We start from the raw sequence: 27,204 nt of genomic DNA, 5'->3' as shown, positions 1-27,204 counted from the left end.
TAACCTTTTCCTTTCATTATTATTGCAACCTCAAACTTCCTTCCCCCCAGTGAAATATTAAAGACATGCTCAGGTACTTTGGCGACTATTATTTTTTTCAACCTCCGGTTTTGTTCTGGATGTGTCAATGTGTAGTTCATACATGCATGATCTATGAGCATAATTACTGTCTTACCTCAATTAGTTACAAAATCCCTAGTTTGAAAGTGATTGCTAGCAAGACGCACACACAGTAGAGCGAGAGAGAGAGAGCGAGAGAGAGCAATGACGTGATGCACATATCTGCACATTTGTGATGTAGTATGCAATTTTCTGAGACTTTTGGCTTGTGAGCGCTACTTTCAGAACTACTGGCTAAAAAGTGCATACAAAAGTACCGGAGAATCTCTTTAAAAAGGGGAATCAGCAGTTGCTACATACATTTTGGGACATATAAATGAATGATATATTCTTCAAGAATTAATGGGTACATAACTTTATAAATACCTCATGAGTTTAGCAGGGTTGGGGTCAATTACATAAAAATTCCAGTCAATTCCAATTCCAATTTTCTCCAATGTTTTTCAATGAGGAAAACTTGGAACTGGAATTTGGTTTACTGGAATTGAAATGGAATGGACCCCAACCCTGGAGCTTAGTTCAACTGTTGTTCCTGTGGCCTTCCCTGTGGCTCAGTTGGTAGAGCATGGTGTCTGCAATGCCAGCATGGTGTGTGCAACGCCAGGGTTGTGGGTTCGCATTCCCACGGGGGGCCAGTACAAAAAAAATACATGAAATGAAATGTATGCATTCACTACTGTAAGTCGCTCTGGATAAGAGCGTCTGCTGAATGACTAAAATGTAAAATGTTCCCCATCAGAACCCAAAATACAAGCTTGTTTTACTCCAATGTTTGTAAACAAAGTAAATGTAAACAAACACTGTAAAGCATCAAAACATGGTTAAAACTATAATTTTGATTTCATGGATGGTCAGTCCTTGCATCTGTAGAATTTTAGATTGGTTACATTTATCCAGCCCCATCTCTCAGCCTGTTACCGAAACAGTTGAGGAGAGTACGTTTTATTTTTGTTTCAAGTACTGATTGGCCCTTTTATGAAGGATGTAACCATTACATTGCTCCCACAGTATATTGATTGCATCGTTTCTGTCTCCAAGCATTTCACGATGTTAAGCAGAGGTGTTGAAATATAGGGGATCGCTGCCCCCTTGTGGACAGGAAAATAATTTCATCTGAAACAATATGTATCGGTATGCCACGAATACATGGGAATATCTCACATATCCATCCATTGTCTCCATATTGTATAGTGTATATAGCAGGTTGATTTGTGTCCTATTACATCACTAGAACTAATGTAACATTTGGAGCCTACTTTAGTAACCCTAGGAGTTGGTTTGATTGATGTAACATGGACACATTACAGCCAACTGTTCTATGTCCCATCAGAGTGCTGAAATGATCACTGTTATCTGTCCTCTGGTTGTGCTCTTCATTAAAGAAAGACGGAAACTGATCCACAGTAGAAAATCCTCCTCATAGTCCCTGTAACACTGACTGTCACTAAGCATCAAAGATCCACCCCCACCTAGACTATTTATAGTGGGCAATACTTTAGTTTTTGTGATAAACACTGTCCAAGTCAATGGAACAACCTCAGGTGCAATAATGGAATATATGGCAAGACCCCCATTGGAACTGAAAGTAAATAACAGTTCTTTGTCAATCTGAATCAAGACTACTTTGGTCTCTGTGTAACTGATGTAATTGTGAACAGTATGCTAATGAAACTAGCTAATGAAAACGAGCTTGGCATGGTGATGTAGACATTCATCACTGGCAGAGCAGCAGAGGGAAACGGACCTGTTCCCTTCCATTGTGAGCCAGGCAGCAGGAGAATGTGAACAAAGTCCAAGTGTAGGGTTAGCTCCAGCTTTGTCTGCTGATTCAGGTTTTTCCTACATGGGATAAAGAGGAGCTGAGCTGGGTGGCTTGGCTGGCAGCAGTGGCTAAAGGCACTGAACAAACAATATCAGAACTTACCAAAGGGCGTTAAGTGCGCAGATTATAATATTGACATCAGTATACTAAAAGTATCTTAGGTTTAGTATCTGTATACTTGTGTCAGCCTCTCTGTCCACAATGAGATCTGTTTGTCCCGGGCACAGTTTCACCTGTCCTTATTCTTTGACTTTGACATTGAGATCACATAGCTTTCCTTCAGTGAACACAGGCATTTCCCTGCCAGTCCCAGACTGAACTTGACACTGATCAGTAAATGGTGTTGAATGATGCTGATTGATCAGGCTTGCCAGGATACAGTCTGGGTGTCTGATTCCAGTTTTGGGCCTATTCCTGGTTTGTACAGTGCCTTTAGACATGGCGGTTGAAACTAAAGATATCTAATTTGGACTCATCACACCAAAGGACATATTTCCACCGGTCTAATGTCCATTGCTCGTGTTTCTTGGCCCAAGCAAGTCTCTTCTTCTTATTGGTGTCCTTTGGTAGTGGTTTCTTTGCAGCAATTTGACCACAAAGGCCTGAATCCTCTGAACAGTTGATGTTGAGATGTGTCTGTTACTTGAACTCTGTGAAGCATTTATTTGGGCTGCAATCTGAGATGCAGTTAACTCTAATGAATTTATCCTCTGCAGCAGAGGTAACTCTGGGTTTTCCTTTCCTGTGGCGTTCCTCATGAGAGACAGTTTCATCATAACGCTTGATGGTTTTTGTGACTGCACTTGAAGAAACTTTGTAAGTTCTTGAAATGTTCCACATTGACTGACTTTCATGTCTTAAAGTAATGATGGACTGTAATTTCTCTTTGCTTATTTAAGCTGTTCCTGCCATAATATGGACTTGATCTTTTACCAAATAGAGCTATCTTCTGTATACCACCCCTACCTTGTCACAACACAATTGATTGGCTCAAACGCATTAAGAAGGAAAGAAATTCCACAAATTAACTTTTAACAAGGCACACCCATTAATTGAAATGCATTCCAGGTGACTACCTCATGAATGCCAAGACTGTGCAAAGCTGTCATCAAGGCAAAGGGTGGCTACTTTGAAGAATCTCAAATATAAAATATATTTAGATTTGTTAAATACTTTTTTGGTTACTACATGATTCCATATGTGTAATTTTATCATTTTGATGACTTCATTATTATTCTACAATGTAAAAAATAGTAAAAAAATAAAAAAATAAAAAACATTGAATGAGTAGCTGTGTCCAAACTTTTGACTGGTACTGTATATGTCACAGTCACATCAAATAGCCAACTAGTAGAACATCAATTTACACACAGGACTAAAGGGTTGCACTGGCCCTTTAAACCACACAGCAAATAAAGGCTTTTCAGTCGCAGGAGGGAGAGGCGATTGATTGTAGGCTACGTACGGCAAGAGAGCTGCTCTTGTGACCAACACACAAAGGGATATCGAGAATCGCAACTATGGGCGTCAAATTATATTATACCACCGTTACTGCATCCAGAGAGGTGAGATGAAACGGAGATTACTGATGCATTGCATTCTTGCAGGTGGATACATTTCTAATAGAGACCCTTTATGGACCAGTCTGAAAGACACACCCAACGAAAGCCCTGTCAGCGATCCATCGCAGGATCTGATCAGCATACAATGCGATTTAGGTCAATATTGCGATAGTATTTGATATGTGGAGGTATTGATAATTCAGTCCACCATACAATCGATCGCAAGGTTTTTGAAGAACGGGTTTATTTGGAGATTAACAAAACGCACCAGGAAATGCAAACTCAACCCGAAAATGTGGACGGAAGTCATATTGTTCCGTTTTTCTGTTTTCTTTCCTTTATCTGTCTGCGTTAGGCGGTAGATCTCACGGGCCTATTAGAATAATGGCGACATGTCAATTGCATAGTTTTCTCATTCTGCAACCTACCTAATATAATCTATGCTGGTCTAGACAAATGCAACTTGTCAACGCTTGCTATCGTATACATGCCTACCAACCTGTACGGTGGATGTGAACTATTTATGCTGTCTAATAGCATTATAAACACACACGCGTTTCGCTTTTAATGGAATTAGTCAAATTGATACAAATGTTGCAGCGTACTTCCCAAGAGTTTGCATTCGCTTGAGCCTGGACACACTCAATGTATGCAAATAATCGCGGTGAAACATCTGGTGTCGATTATAGGGGGATTTGATTTTCGGTTGGCTCTGCGTTATACTGCCAAGTTAGCCATCCGGTCATATGATTCAGGATATTTTTGAATTGAAGATTTTGAAAATGTTTAGCCATGGGCTATGTAATTTCACCTCTACTAAAAAGCAAGGGATTGAGTCATTCGGTTTTCCCCTAGCTTTCCTGTTTTCTAGTGTACATTGGAATCTGCTTTAAGTAGTGTGTGTGTTGGTGTGCCTTGCTCATTGAATGCCAGGCTGCAGTTGGTGGGTGACCTAGGCGTGGTTACACAGCAAACATACCCTCCCAACTTCCGCAACCAGGCCCAACAAGATAGCGTTGCACAATTAATAATCAACTACACATTAGATAAGCGCTCTAGCTTTTATAGGCAAAGTAGACTATCTACTAGGCCTTTGTCTCAGAAGTGCTAATGCTACCCATCAATCTCTCTTTTTAACCACAGACGGTACAAAAACAGATCTGACTGTTTGGTCCCTGGTACTATTGGTAAAGCTTGAAACCTTTTCACACTATCGAACCAACCCAAACTTTCATATAGTCCTTTTCAGCACTATGTGGAATATATAATGAGGCCAGTGCAGTACCGCTAGGCTCAGTTAAGCCAGGCTCGGCTCAGTAGTGTGAAAAGGGTAATGGATCGCTTACCCTGAACTGACCCTTTCCTCTCCCCCTCCAGGTGAAGTCTCAGCAAGCGGAGGTGATGAGGATCCTGGAGAGTAAGAGCATCCAGTATGAGCTGATTGACATCTCAGTGGGCGGAGAGGTCAGGGATGAGATGAGAAGCAAGGCAGGGAACCCCACGGCTGTCCCGCCACAGATCTTCAACGAGGACCAGTACTGTGGGGTAAGGATTTGTGAGATCAGACAAAACACACAACCACAACACTGTCAAACTGTATGAAGATGGTGAGTATAGATAAAGGTTTTAACTTAAAGATGGCATAAGCATGTTATGACCCCTTTTTATATAATATCTTATACTCTGTTTGGTCTCTTTCCTCCAGAACTATGACATGTTTTCGGACGCAGTGGAGGAGGACAAAGTGGAACAATTTCTGAAGATGGCGTGATGAGGAAGAGTTGTGTGTCGTCTTCCCCCCACCAAACCCCCCCCAGGCAGGCCCGTTGACTAACTCCCTGCCCCGCTGGCGGTGCTCACCCTCCTTTGTCTCAATGCAGTGATGAATGCCAAATACAACCAACCAATCAAAAGACACACACACACCTGTTCCCACCCCGCTGGACTCTTACCTAACCACTGTTAATATAATTGTTTGTTTTATACGGCACTTATTATGCTCCCTCTGTTTTCTTCGTCATTGTTTCCCTTTGTGGTCCTTCCTGGTCAGGACCTGGGTTCAAATACTTTTAAATAATTTAAAATACTAAAGTCGTGCTAGATTTAAGTGTTCCTGTTGCAATTGAACCAATAGAAAAGGCTAAAAAGGCCAAACCCCACCCACCTGGCACTCCATGCAGACTAAAGCAAATGCTCAATGATTTGGAATGGTATTTGAACCCAGGTCTGCCTGGTCCGACGTGTTCATGTCACTAATCAGTCTTAGTCTGCTCTGTGGGATCAGTGGAACTGCCCAATCTAGATGTGTGGCAATTAGGTCAGGTAATCTGGGCTGCCAACACGTGATTAATGAAGATCCACTAATCCAGAGGCTAACATTTACCAGGAATCTATGTTCATGATCGTTCCCTTGCCCAACAGGAGAAATGTACTTTTTATTCCCTATATTGTGGACTACTTTTGGCCACAGTCCTGGTCAAATGTAATGTACTATGGCTGCGTTTACACAAGCAGCCCAAATCTGATCATTTCTTTTCACTGATTGGTGTTTAAACCAGTCACAGCAGATATTTTTCAGAGCTGATCTGATTGGTCAAAAGACCAATAAATTAAACAAGATCAGAATCGGACTGCCTGTCTAAATGCAGCCCATGTAGAGAATAGGGGGGCCATTTCAGACCAAACAAACACAATGCTTGGTTATTATCGCTTAATCTTATTAAGATTGTCTCTTTTGTTTTTTTTACCTGGCCTTCTTGACTCGCATGTTGTTGTTCATATCGACAGACAGAAGCCATTTCGATACATAATTGGGCCTACTGTAGGTGAATGTGGAAGCCAACAATCACAGAACCTTAAAGAAATGTGAATTGTGGTAGAGACAGAATAAGTTCATTGGATTCTACTTTGGTCCAAAACATTTCAATCCTTAGCAGACTAATGGTGTCAAAGGTCCATGCTGGAAAGGTGACTCCACTGTGGAGAGTTACAGAAGATGGTAAAAACAGACTGACAGCATTCCGTAGTGTTGAACTTGGTGCCAATAAATGTGTTTGCAGATGGATACAGTCAGCTTTGACCTCCCAATATAGTCTTATTTTACTCTCTGTTAATGCATTCCAAAGAGACCACTTACATTTGCTGGGAATGGCCTGATCCTCAATCATTGGTCTTCCAGAAATAGACATTTTATGGGACATTGTTGCAAAACTACGTTACACTGTTACTGGCACTACAGCTGTACATCCTTACTATAAGAGAGGTGAGCTTGAGTATTAGAACCCCCTGAATTTCGAATCTGGTGACTGTTTTGGACCTTCATTCCTGATCTAGCTGTGATGTCCATCTCGATCCAGCTTGAAGATGCAATAGATAACTATGCACTTAACTCTGCCTCATATTCCCACTGTTGTACTGACTCTTGGCTACTGAGTGGAAAAATGAATTGTTTCAGACTGAACTGACTCATTCTCAGCCTTAGATAAAACTCACTCACCACATGAGGAAGATGAAGGCCTTACTTTTAGTGCTTCAAGTGTCTACTACTCTGCTTTCTTCAAGCTGGGTTTTCTTCCATGGGATGTTGTGAAGAACGTATGTGCTGTTTCATGTGTAGTCTCACATCTTTTTCATCCTTGTAAAAAATAAAAATAACGTTTTAGAAAAATATTGCCCCCAATGTAATCCCTGCGCTTGAGCCTATCACTATGACCCCTGGATCCACACAGGAACCTTGATTTTCATTTATCTCAGGTGAATTCGGGCAACGCCACACGCATAGTATATTTGGGTATATAGGTGTGGGACCTCTACTTTGTAATGGCAGCATTAACAGACAATGTTTGTGCACTGTTTTGTCAGTTGACGGTGGTCGATGTCTTATTGGTCCATGATGTGTAGCTATTCACTATCAACTATGTGTTCAGCATTTCATGTCTTTCTCTTTGAGCTCCTGCTTTGCTTTTGGACCAAAGTCCCTTTGGCCAAAATAAAGAAAACATTAAATATAAAATGAGATGTCTTCCAAGAAGATTGTGAAAAAGGGTCAAATAAAATGGAATGTCTAATAGGTCGATTTGTGTTTTGCTGAATTACAAGTCTTATGGTTTAAAAAGTGAATCAAGTGACTCAGTTCAAGTTGATTCATTTGGACTTGTGTGTTATGAACATTCTTTATTGTGCAATAGTATTACAAATACAATTGCAAAGCTCTCAAAACAAAGAAAAACAGTACATATACAGTATATTCATCAGATACTATATTGATTCAGGGGCACTGTTCTTCCAGCTCACATATCTTGATTAAGACATAGCCTTTTTCCATTTGCAGTTCTCTCCATCTCATTGAGGAATGTTACAGGACCTTGTACATCCTGCTGCTGCCCACTCTACACAGTGCCAGTCTGTAATTGACAAGTACTAATCTGCCCAACCAAACTCCACCCCCAATGAAATGGAGACGGAATATTTTGATTCTTGGTGGATAGTGAGTACAAAGAAAGGTGGATCAATGTGCCATGCTGTGCAGGTTTTTCATTGAGTTTACAGATAAAAAGCTCAACATATACAGTATAGAATACTAGCTTATTAGTTCCAAACCTTTATTCAGGTTTTGCCCATGATCAAAAACATGACTTACAGTTGAATTCGGAAGTTTACATACACCTTAGCCTCCCCCTTTTTCCTCCAGACATAACGATGGTTATTATGGCCAAACATTTCTATTTTTGTTTCGTCAGACCTGAGGACATTTCTTCAAAAAGTACGATCTTTGTCTCCATGTGGAGTTGCAAACCGTTGTCTGGCTTTTTATGGTGGTTTTGGAGCAGTGGCTTCTTCCTTGCTGAGCGGCCTTTCAGGTTATGTCGATATAGGACTAGTTTTTTACTGTGGATATAGATACTTTATTACCTGTTTCCACCAGCATCTTCGCAAGGTCCTTTGCTGTTCTGGGATTGATTTGCACTTTTCGCACCAAAGTATATTAATCTCTAGGAGACAGAACGTGTCTGAGCGGTATGACGCCTACGTGGTCCCATGGTGTTTATACTTGCATACTATTGTTTGTACAGATGAACGTGGTACCTTCAGGCGTTTAGAAATTGCTCCCAAGGATGAACCAGACTTGTGGAGATCTACAATTTATTTTTCTGAAGTCTTGGCTTTCCCATGATGTCAAGCAAAGAGTCACTTAGTTTGAAGGTAGGCCTTGAAATACATCCACAGGTACACCTCCAACTGACTCAAATTATGTCAATTAGCCTATCAGAAGCTTCTAAAGCCATGACATCATTTTCTGGAATTTTCCAAGCTGTTTAAAGGCACAGTCAACTTAGTGTATGTAAACTTCTGACCCACTGGAATTGTGACACAGTGAATTATAAGTGAAATAATATGTCTGTAAACAATTGTTGGAACAATGACTTGTCTCATGCACAAAGTAGATGTCCTAACAGACTTGCCAAAACTATAGTTTGTTAACAAGAAATTTGTGGAGTGGGTGAAAAACGAGTTTTAATGACTCCAACCTAAGTGTATGTAAACTTCCGACTTCAACTGTACATGTAATAAAATGCCTGATGACTAAGCAACAGGTTCAGTGGCTTGCGAAACTATTCACCCTCCTTGGCATTTTTCCTATTTTGTTGCCTTACAACTTGAAATTAAAATGGATTTTTGGGGGGTTTGTATCATTGGATTCATACAACAGGCCTACCACTTTGAAGAAGCAAAATATTTTTAATTGTGAAACAAACAAGAAATAAGACCAAAAAACAGAAAACTTGAGCGTTCATAACTTTTTACCCCCCCAAAGTCAATACATTGTAGAGTCACCTTTTGCAGCAATTACAGCTGCAAGTCTCTTGGGGTTTGTCTCTATAAGCTTGGCACATCTAGCCACTGGAATGTTTGCCCATTCTTCAAGGCAAAACTGCTCCAGCTCCTTCAAGTTGGTTGGGTTCCGCTGGTGTACAGCAATCTTTAAGTCATACCACAGATTCTCAGTTGGATTGAGGTCTGGGCTTTGACTAGGTCATTCCAAGACATTTAAATGTTTCCCCTTAAACCACTCGAGTGTTGCTTTAGCAGTATGCTTAGGGTCATTGTCCTGCTGAATGGTGAACCTCCGTCCCAGTCTCAAATCTTTGGAAGACTGAAACAGGTATCCTTCAAGATTTTCCCTCTATTTAGCGCCATCCATCATTCCTTCAATTCTGACCAGTTTCCCAGTCCCTGCCGATGAAAAACCTCCCCACAGCATGATGTTGCCACCACAATGCTTCACTGTGGGGATGGTGTTCTCAGGGTGATGAGAGGTGTTGGGTTTGCGCCAGACAGTGTTTTCCTTGATGCCCAAAAAGCAACATTTTAGTCTCATCTGACCAGAGTACCTTCTTCCATATGTTTGGGGAGTCTCCCACATGCCTTTTGGCAACAACAAACGTGCTTGCTTATTTTTTTCTTTATTAAGCAATGGATTTCTTTCTGGCCACTCTTCCGTAAAGCCCAGTTCTGTGGAATGCACGACTTAAAGTGGTCCTACGGACAGATACTCCAATCTACACTGTGGAGCTTTGCAGCTCCTTCAGGGTGATCTTTGTTCTCTTTGTTGCCTCTCTGATTAATGCCCTCCTTACCTAGTCTGTGAGTTTTGGTGGGTGGCCCTCTCTTGGCAGGTTTGATTTGGTGCCATATTCTTTCAAATTTTTAATAATGGATTTAATGGTGCTTTGTGGGATGTTCAAAGTTTCTGATATTTTTTTTTACACAACCCTGATCTGTACTTCTCCATAACTTTGTCCCTGACCTGTTTGAAGAGCTCATTTATTTAACTACATACATAACTTCTGAAGGTAATTGGTTGCACCAGATCTTATTTAGGGGCTTCCTAGCAAAGGGGGTGAATACATATGCACAAACCACTTTTCAGTTTTTTATTTTTGAGAATTGTTTGAAACAAGTAATATTTTTCATTTCACTTCACCAATTTGGACTATTTTGTGTATGTCCATTACATGAAATCCAAATAAAAATCCATTTAAATTACAGGTTGTAATGCAACAAAATAGGAAAAACGGCAAGGTGGTTGAATACATTTGCAAGGCACTGTAGGTGTAGGAAATGCAAATCACTCATGTTTTGCATGACTCTTTATCAACACATTCATCTCACGGGGGGAAGAGCAGGAAACCACTGAATTTCCTCACACTATAAAAGTTGTTTTCTCACGTGTTGTGATCAGTGGTGATTTTAGCATGTAAATCTTGGTGGGGCAAACTCCAAACAATTTTGGAGCCACAACACAACACATTAATTGCACTATAACGGTGACAAACAGTGCCCACAAACTGTTTGGGCCTATATAAAGCTGTCCCAACAGCAGAGCTTTCATTTCAGCACCATAGAGTGAATCCTTACCACTGCTACACCTGGCTATCAGCGGAGCTCAGTGCCTTCTATGGTGGTGGGGCAGCCAGCAGAAAATACATAACTCAGTGTTCTGTCACCCAATTGGCTTGAATTTTTGAGCTCTCCCCGTACATTTTGCAGCGACGTAGTGTCCTCATGAGTGACAGAACACTGAACCAATCATGGCGTAACTAAAGAACATTACCAACCCCAACGCTACATATTATCTGCTGGCTGCCACACCACCACAGAAAGCACTGAGCTAGGCTGAAACACCTGCATTGTGGAGCTGCCTTATTGGAGAAAGCAAAAAGAGACCATGTTTGTATGCGGCTTTATTACATTGTTTGCAAACTGATATGTGACACGTATTCATTCCAAAATAACATGCAAAACAGGCAACAACAAAACATGTTTTTTTAGTTTTCTTTTTAGGTAAACAGGTGGGGCTCAAAAGAGCATGACGGGTCGCCATTGGTTGTAATGGGAACACGGATGTGACATGAGAATAAAGGAAGTAAGAACAACATTACACTCCTGGCTGCTTGTAATCGTTCAGTGTACAGGGCCTGACATTGACACATGATCAGGCACAGGAAGTTAATAATTAATACCCACTCGGCGTTTTCTGTTCAGGCTGTCCTCTATGTTGACAGGAACAGAGCCGTGGGTATACATATACAGCATGGTTCTGGATGGGAACTGGCTGTAAACCTTATCTGATGCTGCACATGTATCCATCCATCTAGTAGTGGAATAACAACAGTAAAAATATCCAAGACTTATCCATGTTTGTGAAAGTGTTCATCTATTTAGCTACTATTTATGTATTAATCTTGCCACTTGGTAGGTCAAATAAGATTAAGACTCATACTGAACAAAAATATTAATGCAACAGACGATCCCGCAGGTGAAGAAGCCGGATATGGAGGTCCTGGGCCGGCGTGGTTACACATGGTCTGTGGTTGTGAGGTCGTTTGGACGTACTGCCAAATTATCTAAAACGACGTTGGAGGCTTATGGTGGAGAAATGAACATTCAATTCTCTGGCAACAGCTCTGGTGGACATTCCTGCCCCACCTGCATACAGATTGCACGCTCCCTCAAAACTTGAGACATCTGTTGCATTGTGTTGTGTGACAAAACTGTACATTTTAAAGTGGCCATTTATTGTCCCCAGCACAAGGTGCACCTGTGTAATGATCATGCTATTTAATCATCTTCTTGATATGCCACACCTGTCAGGTGGATGGATTATATTGGCAAAGGATAAATGCTCACTCATAGGGATGTACACAAAAATGTATGCACAAAAGTTGAAAAATACGTTTTTTTATGCATATGAAAATGTCTGGGATCTTTTATTTCAGCTCATGAAACATGGAACCAACACTTTACACAGTGGTAGAAAAAGTACCCAATTGTCATACTTGAGTAAAAGTAAAGATACCTTAGTAGAAAGTTACTCAAGTAAAAGTGAGTCATCCAGTAAAATACTACTTGAGTGAAAGTATAAAAGTATTTGGTTTTAAATATACTTAACTATCAAAAGTAAATGTATAAATCATTTCAAATTCCTTATATTAAGAGAGGTAAACAGGAGTACAGCGCCAGCGATGAGAGTGAGTAGGCTGCTGCAACTTCTTCCTCTACTTAACAGTTGTTTGGCAGATCATAGCCGATAATGTGCTTACACTGCCACCTACTTTACTGGAGTGTGAGGCCGGCCACAGCCTACCTACACACCTGTTATTCTATTACCCAGTCGTGCATTTTTTATAAAATAAAATAAAGCCCTACATAACTCACTAACCCCCGTCCAACCTCTCTGACCCTATCAAACAAACTCTAAATGATACAGTTCACACAATATAATAACACATACCCAGTTTCCTCGATTACACATTTCAGTATCATGTTTTCTTAAAGTTACTGTCCAGTGAAAATCTCACTACGTTTAAAAGTTTATATTCTGTTAACTTTGGGTTTCCAAATAATGTTTTGGACTTGCCCTATATGTATTTGTGGCCAAAGCATAAATTGGAGAAAAAACACTCCACCTCAAAGTTCTCAAACAGAGACAAACAAAATGTTACTTTAACAGTAAGCATCCATTTCAGCAGTTAGCCTTCCTCTGGGTTTTACACAATGAAGAATGAAGGAGGATTTTACATATTTCAAAATGGTCTATTATGGGTTCAGGGACCTATAACCATAGGAATACAACACAACACGTGATGTGATTGGTAAATTAGTTGCACAAATCGGACCAATAGGAGGCGGGTTTGAAATTTGTTAAAGCCTTCCTTTATTCAGTCTGTAAGAATAACAATCTTTAAGACAGCAACGAAATCAAAGGGCAGAAACGCGTATGGTTTTACGTTTAACATAAAATAAGCACTTCAATCATTTTACTGTGCTCCAAGAGTTGCTGAATTTCATTTTCATGGGTGAGATAATATAATGTATACGAAACACAAATTTAACAACTTTGCAAATATATTTTTGCCATTCAATGTAATATCCAGGTGAATGTTTTTCGTTGCCAGTAGTGCTACTAAATCTAAATTCCAGGTTGCACAGCAAAATATTTAGGAGTATGGGAGCCCACAGTACCAGCAGTGGACATAGGAGGGCAGTGATGCACGCGATTCATTGTATTTGCCAATGAAATTCATAGAGAAGAAGAGTTAATTCCGGAAGCTGTCTGTTTTTAGTAACAAGAATTGGACTGTCAAACGTTTCTGTCACAATATATATTAAGGTAACGTCAATTCTTGGCGTGTTTTGATAAATAAATGTTGCAGTTTGTGGCTGAGGAGTCAACAAGCCTGACGATAGTTTAACAACCAGGTATCATACCAACATTAGCTAACTGGAGACAGTCAGTGTAACGTTAGCTAGCTAGCTAGCTAGGTAACTTAAGCTTGCCATTCTTCTGTAAATATTGATGGCAGAAATAATCCCATTCCTGAATATAAATGGGGACTGTAGAATGAAAGTAAACTGGACATGTATGACTTCCTAATTTACATTTTTTTAAGTTGAGTGTCTTTTACTGTAACAAAATTATCTTAGCTATGTGGCTAGCTAACTAGGTTGGCTAGCACAGTATACTAGTATCTTTGTTTTTAGCTAGCTAGCTAGATCCTTTATACTCCAACTTGAAACTGTTTTATGGTTGGTGTTGTTAAGACTGGACAACACGTCACGCAAGCGATATATGTAGTTTGCAATGCCTTCGAACGACTGTCTTGTCAATAGTAACCTAAAATAACCTTAGTGAGAGAGTTGAGATATTGTGTGGCTGCAGGCTTTTGCTCCAACCAAGCAGTAACCTGATTATGGTTCGAATGCTTTTGAATCAAGTGTGCTACTAGCTCTGTCAGTGATGTCACATCTTGACTGTGGTATGTGTGGATGAAATTTAGCTAGATGTTGAGGAATTAAGAGCATACTGTAGCCCGACTGGAACCCGAACCCCGGTCCAGTGACTGTCAAGCAAACACCTTAACACCTAAGCAATGAGGTCAGAATAATTGATGAGGTCGTTAGGTATTGGTTTAAGGTCACTACATTACCCCCTTCCTTCAGGAGACCGGGTCCCCACTCTTCTCTATATCAAGTCCCTCGTGTACACACCTCTCCAATGGCCATCCCACTTTGGACACCAATGTAGCAAATTCAGGGGATCGCCCCGACCTGGACTCAAATGCGGGTCCAGCGACTGTCAAGCCAATATCTTAACTGCTATGCCAAGAGGTCCTAACCTGTTGACGACGTCGCTAGGTATTAAGGCTGCTACAATATGTTTGTCTGTTTTCCCCTGCTCCCCAGAGCCCATGAGAAGGAGATGAGTGTCCCAGACTACATGCAGTGTGCTGAGGACCATCAGACAGTCCTGGTGGTGGTCCAACCTGTGGGCATCGTCCCTGAGGACCAGTTCTTCAGGATCTACAAACGCATTGCCTCTGTGGCCCAGGTCAGCATCCATGTGTACTAGCTATAAGTGTGTCCTAAATGACACCCTATTCCAGGACCTGCTCTGGTCAAAAGTAGTGCACTATATAGGGTATAGGGTGGCATTTGGGACACACATAGGCCTATGTCTTATTATTTATTGAAATATGTAACCCCAGGCCACCTTATTTGTTTTTTATGTAAACGTTTTATCGCTGGATGCTGATTGTCAAATGATCCCTATTTTGTTGTGTGTTTTGTCTTTTCGTGCTATTGAAACGAAGGTGTCCATCCGGGACTCCCAGCGGAACCTCTATATCCGTTACCGCCACCACTACCTCCCTGAGAACAACGAGTGGGGTGACTTCCAGACACACCGCAAGGTTTGTTGCTTTATGACTTTTATTGTTCCTATTTTTTGCCGTCTTTGAGTTTCAGAAATGCGCCTAGTGTCCTGCACAGCAGCCTTCCGCAAACCTCTCCTTGGAGATCCACAGCTGTTCCATGTATTTGAACTATTCCAGAGTTAGCATACCTGATTCAACTAATCAACAAGCCCTTGACTACATCAATTACAGTAGGTGTGTTAGTTTAGAGCTACAACAAATCAGTGAAACATCTGGAGGTCCCAGAGGAGAGTTTTGAGAATCTCTGCTATACAGTATCTGTGTCTTTTTGTCCTGTGCATGAATTTCCTCTCAGGAATAATAAAGTCCTGTCTGTCTGTTTAGGTGGTGGGCCTCATCTCCGTGACGACCTGTGGTTCGGCTAAAGAGTGGCCCCAGACGTTGGACCGTTTCCACAGCCAGAAGGAGGTGTTCGGAGCCACGCTGTACGACTCACGGCTCCTGGTGTTCGGGCTGCAGGGGGAGATAGCAGAGCAGCAGAGGACAGATGTGGCCTTCTACTCTAGCTATGATGACTGTCCCAATGTGGAGAAAAGGGTGGAGGACTTTGTGGAGTCCATCTTCATCGTGCTGGAGTCCAAGAGGCTGGATAGAGCCACGGACAAGTCTGGAGATAAGATACCACTGCTCTGTGTTCCCTTTGAGAAGAAAGACTTTGTGGGGCTGGACACTGATAGCAGGTGAGTTGTCTTTTCTTCTGCACTCTGTTTTGCTTTTAGAGGTTTGGTATCATCCACATTTTTTGCTGCCTATGTAATATTTCAGCTGTTGGATGAATTTGGAACCAACAAGATAGTTGGTAAACACTTTCTATGTGCCTGTTCTGTGACTGCAGAATGTATAAACAGTCTATTAGTTTTACAAATGATAAAATGCCTGAATACTATATTTGCCAAGTGTAGCCTAACATGCTGACCACACCGCTCGCGTTAGTTCATGAGCGTGGCAAAATAAATGTACACATACATGTTATTCAATCATTGAACCCACACTGCTCGCAAGCTTCTGTGCAGTCAGGCGCTAAAATAGAACTTGGTTCTATTTGTGAGGCTTGACGTGCTGCAAGTCCCGCCTCTCCCATCTCCTCATTGGTTTTTAGGAGCATATACCCACGTGGGTGATCGAACGATGAACTGAGGTCCAATCCAGTTGGTGGCGGTAATGCAGCTTAAAGTTGGTTACCAACCTCCATAAAAGTCCAAAGAAGAAGAAGAAGCCTGAAGGAGGAGAGCTTAATAGAAACTAACTCGGTTTACCCCTTTATCTGTGGAGTAATTGTCGGAGTAGAGGACCTTGTGCATTTCATGTAAAATAACAAAAATATATCCCAGGACAAATTAGCTAGCAACAAGCTAGCTAGCTAAATTGCCATAAATGTTTAATGCTTTTCGACCTGTCCCCAAATTAGTATAGTTGGTTCAGAATTAGTTTTGATATTTTAACCTACGTGTCCTGATTACGTCTGGTGTGGGGGGACAAAATGAACATGCGGACGATGGTGCACGCGGTGTACTCAGCATGTAATGGTTGTTAGATGGTTGTTTCATGGTTGTTACAAGATGATGGTAATTACACTAACAACATTGTTGTGCTAATGTTTGTATATGGTGATGGAAAAATCCTGACCTCAGTGTTTCTGTGATGTCCATTGTCATGACATTAATGTTGCTAAGGACAACAGTCAACCTTGCCTGTTTATTTCCCTGTTTATTTTTGTTGAAAAAAAATGTTGCTTCTTTCCTTTTTTCTTTGTGTATCTTGGTTACTTTATTTGTCTTTCTCATTTTTTTCTTTCATACTGTCCTGTGAGTTTATTGTTGGGTGTGAAAAGGTGAGACTCTGTTAGACACATTGCTTTAGTTATTAAGTCCATCCCAGTGCCATCAGCTTAAGCCCCGGCCCTGAAGGAGCCCCGGCCCTGAAGGAGCCCCGGCCCTGAAGGAGCCCCGGCCCTGAAGGAGCCCCGGCCCTGAAGGAGCCCCGGCCCTAAAGGAGCCACTGCCCAGGCCCTACCTCAGTGTTCTTGTGCATGGGTTCAGAGCTTAGATCCAAACTCATCACTCCTCTCAACTCTGTATGAAATAAAATCATTACAAGCATTCTGAAGGTGCTGATAGTTTGGACGTGCAGAATACATGACACTATTGGTGACTGAGGCTTGTGAAGGCTGGTTCACTTAAACAGTGAGGCTATCCTATCTATACTATTATGTGCGTGTTTGTCCAGCCTTTCAGGAACTTGATGATTGGGAAGGTTGTGTCACTTGACCCGAGCTTGACTGGGTGAAAAAGGTCTACTCTAATTCTTCACAAATTCTATAACATGGATCTCATATCTTCTACTATATTCTGCTGCTACTGCACTTTAACATGGATCTCGTATATCCGTGATTCATGGAGGGATGCTTCACCTTTCGCTAGGATTATTATTGCACCTACTTATTGAAGCATGACTTTCAATATGGTATCAACGTCCTTCTCAGCAACCCATACATAATGCTTTGCTCAACATTTAATTTCCCAAACTAAGCTAACAAATGGTTACAGGCCTACTTTTTTTCAACTGAAAAGTTTAGGCCCAACTCATTATACTGAATGTGAACAGTATGAGTACCATTAATTCACTAATAGTATGGAAATCAACCCCATTTAGCCCCATTGACACAGCATCATGCTCTCTAGGTAAAACAATCCTAGGTGGGTTTGACCCTTGACCTTCCCAGTATCTCAGGCTCCAGTAAAGAGTTAGACAGACAGAGGTCTTGCACTCGTATTAAACTGGCCCCCTTTTTGCTTTTGTTAGAATTCCAAACTGTGGTGATGTCTGCCCCCTCTTCAATCCTTGTGTGTTTAATGTGCAAGACTTCAGGATCAGGGTGGTTCTGGTTTTCTCTCTCTATTGGGTTCTCCCCTCCCAAACCCCTGTCTCCCTTGCTTGTGCTGTCCCACCCCACACACACCCTCTGTACATGATGAGATTCATTCAACAGCGAGTTTCCTCTGCTAGCACCCATTGGTACCTGGGTAAGAAAATACATTATGCTAAAATAAAGACTTTTGTTTGGGAAACCGTACGAATGAGAGAGAGAGAAGACAACGAAAGAGGGTTTTTGTAAAAATGACTTAAAATAAACCCTACTTGGATAATTGTTCGCTGTAACGTGGACAAAGTTGTATTGTCAATGGATATCTCTACGACATCTGATACACTAGTTGATGTTTCCCTCCTCCTCCTCCTCCTCCTCCTCATTTAGGCACTATAAGAAGCGTTGCCAGGGCCGTATGAGGAAGCACGTTGGGGACCTGTGTTTGCAGGCAGGCATGTTGCAGGATGCCCTGGTCCACTATCACATGGCTGTGGAGCTGCTCCGCTCCGTCAATGACTTCCTCTGGCTGGGGGGTAAGACATGGCTCCTCCTCTTCCTGCTCTTTTCTCAGATCCTATAAAGCAGGGTTGGATACTCCGACCCTACTATAACACACCTGATTATATTAATCAGCTGCTCACCATGACCTTGAAACAGATGAGGATCTGAGTCAGGTGTGCTACAAGAGGGTAGTAGCAAAACCCTGCCAAGCCCAGTAGTTCTCCAGGTGGACGGTTCACCACCCTTGCCGTACATACAGAATGCCCTTTAGAAATACTTGTTATGATACTCTGTTTCATTGACACATCTCTCTTATGTCTTGGTTCTCCAGCTGCGTTAGAGGGCCTGTGTTCAGCCTCTGTTATCTTTCACTACCCTGGAGGAACAGCAGGGAAGGCTGCCGGACGCAAACCCAGCCTGGCACAGGGCCAGGGACAGGCAGCCGACGCAGGGAAGAGACACCGGCCAGGTAAGCAGCACTCCTCGCTCTCTCTGTGTGTGAGGTTGGGGGTGGTCTTCTCTGTGGGGATGTTTGTAATGAGGCCTGAGGTATACAAGCAGTGAAAGGGTAAAATGGGTTTTGTTGAACTATTTGTTTGGCCAAGCCAAGGAGGAACCGGGTCCGGGGGGGACAGACCCGGTGTTATTATTGAAGGGATGGTCATTGTGTGCCTTAGGTTTGAATTTTTTTTTATAAAATGAAGAGTGTGGAGATGTTTCAGGAGGTGTGGGGGCTCAGGGGGCTGTCTGTACGGTTGGAGAGGAGGGGTTGGATGTACAGTTGGAATGTGGTGCTGGAGGGTGGATTGTGTTGTTGTGGTGGCATGCAATGTTTTTTTTAATCTGGCGGGGGGGTCTCATTAATTAAGACAAAAAGTTATGTTGTGGAAGATGTCCGGAGGTTTCTGATTGAGCTGTGATTTTATGACCGTTGGAAGGAAGAGATCTGTGTGGCCCAAGCAACTACAGCTACTATGGCAACTCGAGCTTTGCTAAGCTTTTCTCAGCCCAGCTGCTTCTGTTCTGTACCCTGGACAACATTACCTGAGATATCCGGTGGCCCCCACATCCTAACCCATTTGTTCTGAACCTTATTTACTATCATATTTCCATTCACCTGTATCTTACTTAATATGATTAACTAGTCACTTACTTTTAACCCTTAAATAACAACACATATTTTGCTTTTACAAGTAATTAGCATTCGCCTACTATAGCGCAGGGATGGATGGGAAAGTCTCAAGGAACCGGCTGAAAAGTGGCTTCTTTGGGGACTAACATTGCTTTCAATAACTAACTGCACTGTGTGAACCTTCATTCTCTCTCTGTGTGTCTGTCTGTTACCGTAGGGGCACAGGAGGTACTCATTGACCCAGGTATGGTATGACACTAACCGGCCAGTGCTGCGTAGCTCTACTTCTACCTAGACATCTCACCTGTGTGTGTTTTCCTGCTGTCTGTCTGTGTTTTGCTTTCATGCAACGTCCCATGCTTTTTGTGACGACAACCTCCCTAGCTTGTTCTCAGATCTGTTAGTGGTGTCTTACCAACTAAGGCCAGACAATACAAACAGATCTTGGACCAGGCTAACAACCCATTGCACTACATCTGATTTCAACTTTGATTGTTTCCACCACTGGTAAATCAAAAAGGATGTTTTTTCCCCTCTTAAAAGGCAGGTATTGTATTCCTGTTATTCTTGTCAGCGTTAGATGTTGTTTGGCGTTCATGCTTGATCACACCATTGACCTCTTCTTATAGTCAATGAATAGCAACCATTTTAAAATCATGTTCAAGGACATTATATCCAACACTATGTAGAAGAAGAACCACATAGGCTCCTATTAGATTTCAAAAGGAAGTGATTGAGTCATTTGGATTGGTCTATTATTTCAAAGTAATTTAGACATGCACCAGGAGGTGGCAATGTTGCTATTGAAATCCCAACACTGCTGATTGAGGCATCCAAACTATTTTTATTTTATTGAACCCTTACTTTACCAGGTAAATGGACTGAGAACACATTCTCATTTACAGCAACATTCTGGGGAATAGTTACAGGGGAGAGGAGGGGGATGAATGAGCCAATTGTAAACTGGGGATTATTAGGTGGCCATGATGGTATGAGGGCCAGATGGGGAATTTAGCCAGGACACCGGGGTTAACACTCCTACTCTTACGATAAGTGACATGGATCTTTAATGACCTCAGAGAGTCAGGACACCCGTTTAACATCCCATCTGAAAGACGGCACCCTACACAGGGCAATGTTCCCAGTCACTGCCCTTGGGAATTGGGATATTCTGGCCCTCCAACACCACTTCCAGTAGCATCTGGTCTCCCAACCAGGACCAACCCTGCTTAGCTTTAGAAGCAAGCCAGCAGTGGGATGCAGGGTGGTATGCTGCTGGCGAGTTTGAGTGCATTTCCTGTAGCCTCAAGTTAAAATGTAGAAGTGTTCAGTGTGAGACATTTCTGCCAACCTATCAGTAAGAAATACTGCAGAAAGCTCTTATGTTTCCTTTTTAGGAACTACTGTTGGTTTTACTAAACCATTCAACCCAAGGGCTCTGTGTAAAGTGTGTAGTTCCGACTGTAACAAGTTGTCTAACACTTACTATATAAAAAATATAATATATGCCCTATAGCAGACGCTTTTATCCAAAGCAACTTAGTCATGCATGCGTACATGTTTTACGATTGGGTGGTCCTGGGAACCGAACCCACCTTCCTGGAGTTGCAAGCGCTTCGCTCTACCAACGGAGCTACAGAGGAGCACTTAGCAGAAGCTGTTAGCCAAAACAGCTTCCAGTACAGTGAGTGCATACATTTCTAGGATCTGTATGTGTTCCCAGTGTAGTCTTCTGATTCACATGTAATGCTGTGTCATAGTGACATCGCCGCGACGCCGTTGCTACGGAGCCAGCTAGAGCCGTTGCTAGGCAATGTTCTATCAATACTGCATTTGTATTCAAATCAGATAGGTAGAGAGAGATTCTCCTTGCACATATTCATTTTTGAACCATTTTCAATTGAAACATTCCAAACTACTGAGCACATGATGAAATCAGCGTCATTTTGATCACATAACAGTGCACAGTGACCCTCAAAGGCCTTATATTTAGAGATGGATTGTTGTGTATAATGCATGGCAATCATGGAGTGTTGTCTTTATCTCGGTGTCTGAAACGCCTTTCGAGGCTGCATTAAATGTGTATGCTCAGATAGGCTATACACAGTTCACCAGTGAGTATGTCATTGTTGATTGTTGTGACTTTGGCCATATGCGTCACAGGAGGTTGGTGGTACCTTAATTGGGGAGGACGAGCTCGTGGTAATGGCCGGAGTGGAATCAGTGGAATGGTATCAAACACATAGTTTCCAGCTGTTTGATGCCATTCCATTTGCTCCGCTCCGGCCTCCCCTCAGCAGCCTCCACTGATATGCATGGATGTGAAGAACCAAGTGGTGGATGGGTCTGAACATTGACAATCCTCCCGGTCATTAATGTCATTTTTCCTCCTTTTTCTCTTCCCGTTTTTTATTGTCTCTCGTGTCCTCTCTCTCCCCCGTCCCTCCAGGTGCCCTCACAGCCAATGGGATCAGTGCAGACACCAGCAGTGAGATCGGTCGAGCCAAGAACTGCCTGGGCCCTGAGGACATCATAGAGAAATACAAAGAGGCCATCTCCTACTATGGCAAGGTATTGGAAAAGACAACAAATATATATTCACATTATTGAATGCTCCTGTCTACTTTGTTCTATCTCTTGCTATGGCAAGGTATTGGAACAAGAATAATTCAAAAGCACTATGAACATCTAGCTGTTTTTCAGATGCAGGGTACAAAATTATACATCACAGAAAATAAACACATACCCACACTCTGAATGCTCCTACATACTTTATTACATACAATGTTTCAACAAGGTTCAGTGTTTGCACTTTGCAGACCAATGCTCTTTGCAGACTGTCCCATTATCCACTATCCAGTTTGCAGTTCTCAACATCTCCACCAGGGGACAGTAGCGCACTAGGTATCAGAGATGGTTGGGCGTCTGATGCGGCAGAGAGAGGCTGTGTCCACACTGTGAACAAACCACTACATGCTGACTACAGGAGAAACCGTCTGAGTGCACTCAGAGAGTCAACGCTGGAAGGCTTAGCTAGAATGACGTCAGTGTCTTACTAATTGCCAAGTGGAAGTGTGGGGTCATCTCAAATGCCCTGTAACTCCATCAGTTGCAATGAAAAAAAAAAAAAAGACATTTAGTTAATTGCATTGTTGATCTATTGATAACTATACTTACTGGTATAGCACAGGTATGCGTTAACAAAAACAAACAAACCTAAAAGCTTGGGGGTAAAAACACAGAGGTGTAACATCCCAGCAGTATACCACCTCCCACTGCTGGCTTGCCTCTGAAGCTAAGCAGGGTCGGTCCCTGGATGGGAGACCAGATGCTGCTGGAAGTGGTGTTGGAGGAGGCACTCTTTCCTCTAGTCAAATATTTTCTCATCCCCTTTGCCCCAGGGCAGTGATTGGGGACACTGCCCTGTGTTAGTTGCCATCTTTCGGATGGGATGTTAAACGAGTGTCCTGACTCCCTGTGGTCACTAAAGATCCCATGGCACTTATCGTAAGAGTAGGGCTGTTAACCCCGGTGTCCTGGCTAAATTCCAAATCTGGTCACCTAATCATCCCCAGCTTCCAATTGGCTCATTCATCCCCCCTCCTCTACCCTGTAACTATTCCCCAGGTCGTTGCTGTAAGTGAGAATGTGTTCTCAGTCAACTTACCTGGTAAAATAAGGGTAAAATGAATTACTACAAAATAATATCCCAGTAGGCCTTCTGAAACTCTTTATCTCCACTATTATAATTGGCTTCTTGCTCTGACCTCCCTTGGCCCTTATACCTGTAACTAGTTCACTCCAAATTAAATTACATTATCTCAACACGACAGGGCCATTCAAATATGAATTGCAGTTTAATAAGGAGACAATGGGGATAGGAGTGGGTGGGGGATCGTGTGTGAATGTGTGAGAGAGCACTGTTGTACCTCCTCTCAGGTTTCTACTTCATTAGAGCTACTACTCGGGGAGAACCCGGGACTCCCCTGAAAGAACCATGTGGCACAAAGTAATAATGAACGACGAGGTGCCGTATCACCACATGAACTAGAATCAGTAATCTGATAAAGGTGTCTGGAGCACAGAGAGAATGAGACATGATGGAATACATCGGTTCAGATTATTACGCCGGGTGGGAAAAGTCAGTGTAGTCCTCATTGGTTTCGTAAGTTTTCCTTATGCTGAGCCTGGGCCTTGTCTGTTCGTATTGCCCTCTTTATCCCTGTCTCTCCCTCTCCTTCCATCCCTCCCCCAGTATAAGAATGCAGGCGTGATAGAGCTGGAGGCGTGTGTGAAGGCAGTCAGGGTGCTAGCCATTCAGAAGAGGGCCATGGAGGCCTCAGAGTTCCTCCAGAATGCTGTCTACATCAACCTGGGACAGGTAAGACCTCACCTGACATGTAGATGTACCTCTCTGTGGGTGAACCATCATCCTGGTCTCACACACATTCTGCTAGTTAGGGACCAGAGTTTTGCCTAGTCAAGTCCCATGCTTAGATCTCGTATTCAGGACAAACTCTGGTCCCTAAATGTAGTCTATAACCAGGGCCAGAGTTTTACCTAGTCAGATCATAGTCAGGAAAGACTCCTGGCCCTATGGGACACCAGAGGGGACTGCCTGCCAACACCCAGGTCCCACAGAGACTGTTAACACCTAGGCTTCATGCTCTGGCTCCAGGTCCTGTAGTCAGGCTCCTGTCTCTGCTGCTTTCCTGTGTGATGATCACCAGAGGATCTTCCTGCCAACAGCCGGGTCCCATAATACAGGAAAGCTCTTCTGACAGGTACCTGAGGCCATCCTGCAAGGAACTGAAACCCTGCTCAATTCAGGATCTGCTCTGTAGGTGTTTCTGTAGGAGGGAAATCTCACTTGAGCCTCGGACAGTTCTGCCAGTGTGCAGTGACTGATCGTTCTCATATCCTTTCCATAGATTTGTTTTATAAATCAAATTGAACTTTTTTTCAGAGATGTATTTGGAATTAAGTTGTACAACTTTTTTGTGTTATCGACAAGGATTTTATAATAATATTATATACCATTTAGCGTAACAAATATGCAACAATTTAAAAAATGTTACTAAGTTACAGTTCATATAAGGAAATCAGTCAATTTAAATACATTTCGCATGACTGGGCTGGGGCCATGGGTGGGCCTGCGAGAGCATAGGCCCACCCATTTGGGAGCCAGGCCCTCCCACTGGGGAGCCAGGCCCAGCCAATCAGAATGAGTTTTTACTGCTTAGTTTCATCAACTGTCTGGGTGGCTTGTCTCAGATGATCCCGCAGGTGAAGAAGACGGATGTGGTGGTCCTGGGCTAGTGTGGTCTGCGGTTGTGAGGCCAGTTGGACATACTGCCAAATTCTCTAAAACGACATTGGAGGTGGTAGAGAAATAAACATTGAATTCTCTGGCAACAGTTCTGGTGGATATTCCTGCAGTTAGCATGCCGATTGCACGCTCCCTCAAATCTTCTGGCATTGTGGTGTGTGACTAAACGACACGTTTTAGTGGCCTTTTATTGTCCCCAGCACAAGGTGCACCTGTGCAATGACCATGCTGTTTAATCAACTGCTTAATATGCCACACCTGTCTGGTGGATGGTTTATATTGGCAAAGGAGAAATGCTCACTAACAGGGATGTAAACAAATTTGTGCACAACATGTTGCATTTATATTGTTGTTCATTATAAATCCTCAATGATAACACAAAGTTATAGAACTTATTTCTTTGTAAAAGTTCAATTTGAGTTCTGTAACAGATCTGGGACAACCCGTACGTAAAATCTATGAACACATACATTTTACATGCAGTGTGTGGTTTAAATAGGTTTTCAATTATCTACTAGAATCAACCAACCAACCAACTAACTAACCAATGATCTCTCCTGTCTTCTCAGCTGTCAGAGGAAGAGAAGATCCAGCGTTACAGCATCCTGTCTGAGCTCTACCACCTGATTGGTTTCCACCGTAAATCAGCCTTCTTCAAGCGGGTAGCAGCCATGCAGTGTGTGGCCCCCACCATCCCAGAGCCTGGCTGGAGGGCCTGCTACAAGTTGCTGCTGGAGACCCTGCCTGGATACAGCCTCTCCCTCGACCCCAAAGACTTCAGCAAAGGTACCCGATTGGATATGCCTCTCCTCTGTCTCAAAAGTGTCCTATACACTGGTGAGTGATCCCCTAGAACTTTGAAATGATCAATAAAAGACACACACACACACACACACACACACACTTCCCTATTTCAGTAACGTCAATACTCAAAGCGAGAAATGTAATAACATTGCCTTCCCCTGCCGTGAGCTTTATTTAAAGGGTCTCCTCTTCAAGAGCTCTTCTCAGGGGTAATACGTATTCAAGGCACCACTTTGCGCATAGAGAGACACAATTGATTTGAGACCTGCACTGACCCAGGCCTTTATAAACTGCCACTCTGCCTGACCTGTGCACACACATACATACATACATACACACATACACACATACATGCATGCATACATACATACATACATACATACATACATACATACACACATACACACATACATGCATGCATACATACATACATACATACATACATACATACATACACGCATACATATGCACGCATACATATACACGCATGCATACATACACACACACGCGCCCACACTCATGGTCCTCAGGATAAGCTGCTGTGCGCTGCAGGCTCTTGAACCTCACCCTGCTCGACCCACTCCACCACGAGGGGTTGGAGCATAAAAGAAACGCTGACAGACAAAACAACGATTTAGGGTCATCTATATCTCTACTGTGATCCTCGTTTAAAGGACTCACTTGAGACGAGTTTGTCAGACAGAGAGAGAGACGTTGTTGTTGACCTTCACTTCCATGGAACAGTGAAGGGAAGAGAGAAACTATTGTGTGAGGTAGTCAAACGATTATGTTGTGTGTGTGTGTCGACTATGAATTTTTTCCTTCCTACATTCTTTTACAAAACAAAAAAAGACCGACAGACAGGTTGTTCATAAGGCAGCAGGACTTTCTACTACAGCCATGCTTCTGAGACCTTCAGCCTGAGGAGAGGTGTCAGGTGGGAGATAATTGAGCTGTGAGGAGAGCTGGCCAGGCCCCTGGTGCAGGAGGGTAACGTCAGAGGAAATGGGGCTCAAAAGTGCATCCCAACAGGGTACAGGGCTGGCGGGCAGAGAAATGAACGAGCGAATTGGTTTTTAATTGGCTCGGGAGCCCTCAGTACTCTCCTCTTTACCAGGTTGAGACGACCGCCTCTCGCTCCTCTCTCTGCTCTTTATCCTTTCTTTCTCTCCCATCCCTCCCTCTTTTAGTCTATTTTTATCTCTTTGTCTCTCTCTTTCCCTCAGTTCGGAGGACATACTGTTTCAAAGACCACAAACTCACAAAAAGGCATTTAGCTGCCATGCACTCT

General features: G+C 42.6%; 2 protein-coding genes and 1 long non-coding RNA gene across 7 annotated transcripts in view; all 3 read left to right on the top strand.

The window, feature by feature from the left end:
• The first annotated feature begins 3,365 nt into the window (after positions 1-3,365).
• On the top strand, positions 3,366-7,516 carry LOC115173732 (SH3 domain-binding glutamic acid-rich-like protein 3). Its single transcript, XM_029732084.1, has 3 exons — positions 3,366-3,507; positions 4,882-5,049; positions 5,210-7,516. The coding sequence occupies exons 1-3, from the start codon at positions 3,463-3,465 to the stop codon at positions 5,273-5,275; spliced, it is 279 nt and encodes a 92-aa protein (XP_029587944.1). The 5' UTR covers positions 3,366-3,462; the 3' UTR covers positions 5,276-7,516.
• A 3,450-nt stretch (positions 7,517-10,966) lies between these two features.
• On the top strand, positions 10,967-11,446 carry LOC115173731 (uncharacterized). Its single transcript, XR_003871658.1, has 2 exons — positions 10,967-11,239; positions 11,338-11,446. It is a non-coding gene; the product is annotated as an uncharacterized LOC115173731 (long non-coding RNA).
• A 2,137-nt stretch (positions 11,447-13,583) lies between these two features.
• trappc9 (trafficking protein particle complex subunit 9) overlaps positions 13,584-27,204 on the top strand; it is a 282,398-nt gene continuing 268,777 nt past the window's right edge. For 3 of the 5 annotated variants that reach the window (XR_003871657.1, XR_003871656.1, XM_029732080.1), the window contains exons 1-10: positions 13,584-13,678; positions 14,752-14,896; positions 15,159-15,257; positions 15,606-15,961; positions 18,535-18,680; positions 18,980-19,117; positions 19,998-20,024; positions 22,230-22,351; positions 24,036-24,161; positions 25,679-25,895. Coding sequence is in view for 3 of the 5 variants with exons in the window: in XM_029732080.1 (XP_029587940.1) it covers positions 14,768-14,896; positions 15,159-15,257; positions 15,606-15,961; positions 18,535-18,680; positions 18,980-19,117; positions 19,998-20,024; positions 22,230-22,351; positions 24,036-24,161; positions 25,679-25,895 (1,360 nt within the window). In the remaining 2 variants the exon portion in view is untranslated. The other 2 variants (XM_029732081.1, XM_029732083.1) reach the window with 2 other exon arrangements.

Source organism: Salmo trutta, chromosome 34, assembly GCF_901001165.1.
Source record: "Salmo trutta chromosome 34, fSalTru1.1, whole genome shotgun sequence".
Lineage (NCBI taxonomy): Eukaryota > Metazoa > Chordata > Actinopteri > Salmoniformes > Salmonidae > Salmo > Salmo trutta.
This window is presented reverse-complemented; position numbering and strand designations above follow the sequence as displayed.

Coding starts and splice junctions, on each gene's coding strand:
- LOC115173732 (XM_029732084.1), top strand. CDS start 3,463: ATGGGCGTCAAATTATATTATACCACCGTTACTGCATCCAGAGAG. Junction 3,508..4,881: donor CCGTTACTGCATCCAGAGAG/GTGAGATGAAAC, acceptor CTCCCCCTCCAG/GTGAAGTCTCAGCAAGCGGA. Junction 5,050..5,209: donor ACGAGGACCAGTACTGTGGG/GTAAGGATTTGT, acceptor TCTTTCCTCCAG/AACTATGACATGTTTTCGGA.